The sequence below is a fragment of the Saccostrea cucullata genome, unplaced genomic scaffold (assembly GCF_032062105.1).
Source record: "Saccostrea cucullata isolate Sc308-1 unplaced genomic scaffold, CSIRO_AGI_Scuc_v1 ctg16977, whole genome shotgun sequence".
NCBI lineage: Eukaryota > Metazoa > Mollusca > Bivalvia > Ostreida > Ostreidae > Saccostrea > Saccostrea cuccullata.
Genome location: NW_026928609.1, coordinates 18312 through 22171, shown reverse-complemented (window position 1 = coordinate 22171; position 3860 = coordinate 18312). Strand labels below are relative to the sequence as shown.

General features: G+C 33.6%; 1 protein-coding gene across 1 annotated transcript; it reads right to left on the bottom strand.

Moving 5' to 3' along the window:
• Positions 1–1246: 1246 nt before the first annotated feature.
• On the bottom strand, positions 1247–3347 carry LOC134278150 (uncharacterized). Its single transcript, XM_062760467.1, has 2 exons — positions 2809–3347; positions 1247–1705 (listed from the first exon to the last, which is right to left on the bottom strand). The coding sequence occupies exons 1-2, from the start codon at positions 3341–3343 to the stop codon at positions 1275–1277; spliced, it is 966 nt and encodes a 321-aa protein (XP_062616451.1). The 5' UTR covers positions 3344–3347; the 3' UTR covers positions 1247–1274.
• Positions 3348–3860: the final 513 nt, after the last annotated feature.

The window sequence follows — 3860 nt, the reverse complement described above, 5'->3', positions numbered from 1 at the left end:
TAGTGCTGTAGAAAATTCCAACTCTTATTCGATGCTATAAAATAACGGATACAATGAAAAACTAATCGTATTTGTAAGTATAACTATATCGGGGACCTACAGTTACATATTAATCATCATGTAGATCTATATACTAACTTTCGTATGCAAGTATATTCCTGAGTATGCATCAAAATCCTTTTCTTTTGCATTTAACTTTTATTTTCCGAGGATTTATTTTAAGAATTACCAATAAAAAGGTTTTATAAATCTTAACGCTATTTACATAAAAAAAAAATAAATAATCGACCACTCATAGTGTTATTGGGAACTCTTGTTCACTGTATTTACGAACCATTCATTTAACAAATACTGAATTAATATGCTAATTTTATTCGTCCAAAATGATTTAAATTTGTCAGTTGATAATCAGCAAAATTATTGAACACACGATCGAAAACTCTGTAAAACACCTTTTGCCTTTGTAGGAAACAATACAGAGACGCACGAATTATACGATTGGTGATCAAAATGTTTGCGAACTATCTCTATACACTGTATCTGCAAAACCACAATTCAGATTAGAAATAAAATAATTGGTACACACAGTCATACACAAGTTTTATAAATAGCAAATGCTAAATAAAGTCTTGTTTCTTGTTTGTGACGTCACAATGTGAAACTACAATGGAGAATAAACGATAGCATCGCTAAAAAGAGGATATACTTAAAACAATTAGCACTGGGGATGCAAGACAACGACAAATATAACAAAATCGGAAAATTTTGTGTCAATTTTTCCCAAATGAAGACACTCAAAAACTTATATATGATTTTTAAATGACCTTAATTGCATTACAGACAATTAAAAAAATATCCATGACATTTTGAATTTTTTAAATTCGATGAAAATTAGAAAACTCTGTCGTTTTAGATCGATCACACTTCATTATCTTGACACTTTACACCTTATCAAATTCATGCACACAATAAGGTGATAATGACCCTTATGGAATTCGTTCAAGGTCGATGAGAAATAAGAAATGTACAGCTAGTCTATGGAATTAGGTTAAGAATGTAGAGTTTTAATGTACAATTAATTCTAAATGAGGATCTAAATTCAAAGAATGTGATGCCATTTAATTCTCCACAAATATTTTATTTCTCAGAATATTTATGTTTTAAAATAGTAATAATCCTAAAACAAGTTGTGTCAACATATAAAACAACTATTATCGAACGTTTATCTATCTTTTATTTATATTTATTTTCCACAGTAGAATAGTTGTTTTATTTCAAAATAATAACCATCCACTAAATGTCGATCTCCAAGCTGGATCACTATAAAGACTTCCGTAATGACTGTTACTGGGATGTGTCCGAACCAATACTATATCCCCCTTATTTACTTCAGCCACGACGATTCCGGTGGTTGTACGGATACCCGTAGCACCTTGACTGGAAGTAAACATGCTAGCTATTGCATTGGAATTAACTGCAATTTCGGAGAAAATGCGCCCTTCATCTACACGACAATATAGGTTCCACGTAAAGACGTAGACTCCATGTACGGGTGCTGTAAAGGCCCCTGTGTGTGGATTGTAATGATTTCCAATATTGCTCAAAATGCCTTCAAACAGGATTGTTTGATGCACTGCTAAAGGCGTTTCATGCGTTTTCAAGTAGACAGAAAAGGCAACGCCATTAAGTTGAGTTGTAGGTATACCTACAAAAATACAGTGACGTTATCATTTTTGAGTGATTACGAAGGGCATTTTAAAATTATTTATGATATCCATTCTCTACCATCGAAGAGTCAGTGATACATGGAATTACATGTTTGTATACGCCATGAAAATACATTTGATAACATGTTTTTGCCTATTGATAATATTTCATACATTAATTTGATTTCATTTATGTTTCTTTCAAATGATATTTCGTATCTACTCTGCTCTTTATTTAATTTCTCGGGTTGATGATGTTTTGAATATTTAAATTAACAGTATTAAAAGCTCGAACTAATATAAAAGTATTGTTCTAATCTTAAAAACACTCTATGAATTACATAAATATATTAAAATATTGTAATGTACATGCAGATATTGCAAACTATTTTTAAAAACTATAAAAATATGTATGTAAGAGTCCAAAATCTCATGGTGACGCCAATTTCCGATGGTCTCGCCAAACCCAGAAGGCTTGGTATCAGTATGGATACCAAAGTCCGATAGTCACTCAAAAGTATGATGGTTCGTTACCTATGCGACACTCTGCTCTAAAAGTGTGATGGTCTGTCACACCAAAGTCCGATGGTGCGGAGAAATAATTAAGGTTTATGACGTCACAATAATTCGACGTCAATCACTGATGCTGTTGTCCTGCATTCAAAGGCCATCATTTCTGAATTCGATCTATATATCAATTTTATTGATTTTGCTTATTGATTGCACCTTTCAGAAATATTAAGATAAGTTCTAGCATACCACTCGAATGATTAGGTTTAGTCCTTGGGGTTAGTCCTCGCACACTAGTCGAGTGATAAGGGTTAGTTTTGCATCCACCAGAGATATCTAGGTTATTGTTATTAACACTTTTCGAACGATTAGGGTTAGTTTCGCACCAATCTGAGAGATTTGAGTTAGTTTTTGCAAAATGATATTCATTTATTCTCATTTAAGACTTTGGCCTGTCTCAGCATTGAGGTTTGGTGCAGTAGTACTATGACGTCATAAATTTTTTTCTGAACCATATCGGACTTTGGCGTGTCAAACCATCCGGGATTAGCGAAGACCATCGGAATTTTTTTCGCAAATTTAAAATGTTTACCTGTCAAGAGCCGTTTGCGAGATGGCGCCAATGATTCTGATTCCCCTTTAGACTCGGTGGAAATGAACGATTCTTCTGATTCTTCATTTTCCACCGATATCGACTTTTCAGGCTGCATAGAACTTTCAAGTCTTTCTTTGCTACAATGCAAGATTCTAAACTGAATATTATTCATTATTTTAGCGTTAGATTTAACGGTCTTAATCAAACTGAGGTTTTTCCATTGTAATCTCTTCACTCGGGCGTCCATCTCCCCAAATGATATTTCCATCTTATTGAGTTTAATTTTCAGGTCCTCATTTTCAGTCTTTAACTTCGTATTCTCTTCCTCGTATCTCGCCATAGTTTCCTCGAGGTTCCTGATCCTGTTATTCTGAAGAGCATTTACCTGTCTTTCCTTCTCTTGCATCTCAATCAATGTCTTTATCACATCTTCCAAGTGGGAAATTCGATCACCGTCTGTGGTAGTAACTTCTCTCGTGGCAACAATCGCCGTCAAAGAAAACAATAGCAAAAGCGAAGAAAGAGGCGCCATTACACCTTCCATTCCTTTTCTGAATGACCTCTTTACGTCTTATCTAAAAAGTACCAAATTTGGACAACTTGACTTGAATAGCACGAAGTAAAATAAGTGTTATTTTGAGTTTCACTTAAAAATAAGAAAATTGGTCATGTGCAACGCATTCGTTAGTCTTCAAAGAAAACTGTGATGTACTGAGAATTAACTTTGTGAAAATAAAGAAGGATGAGATTGAACAAGTTAAGAATTAATAATGTGAAGATTTTGTGTAAAGATCAAGAAAAATATTGTATAATTTATGTTGAATTTTGAAAGAGTTGACATAGGCAAGAACAGGGTGCTCATTTTATATGGGAAAAATTAAAATGTCTAACATATTTCCTGATTCGGTTATTTTTGAGAGCTTTTATTTGTTTTTCTTTGTCTTGCAGCTTCGGTATTGCCTTGAGCGTATCCACTACTGGTAATTGGGCAGTGCCATCATTGTCTATGGAAGGAACGTTTATGCCGATATCGAGAAAATCATTTTCAA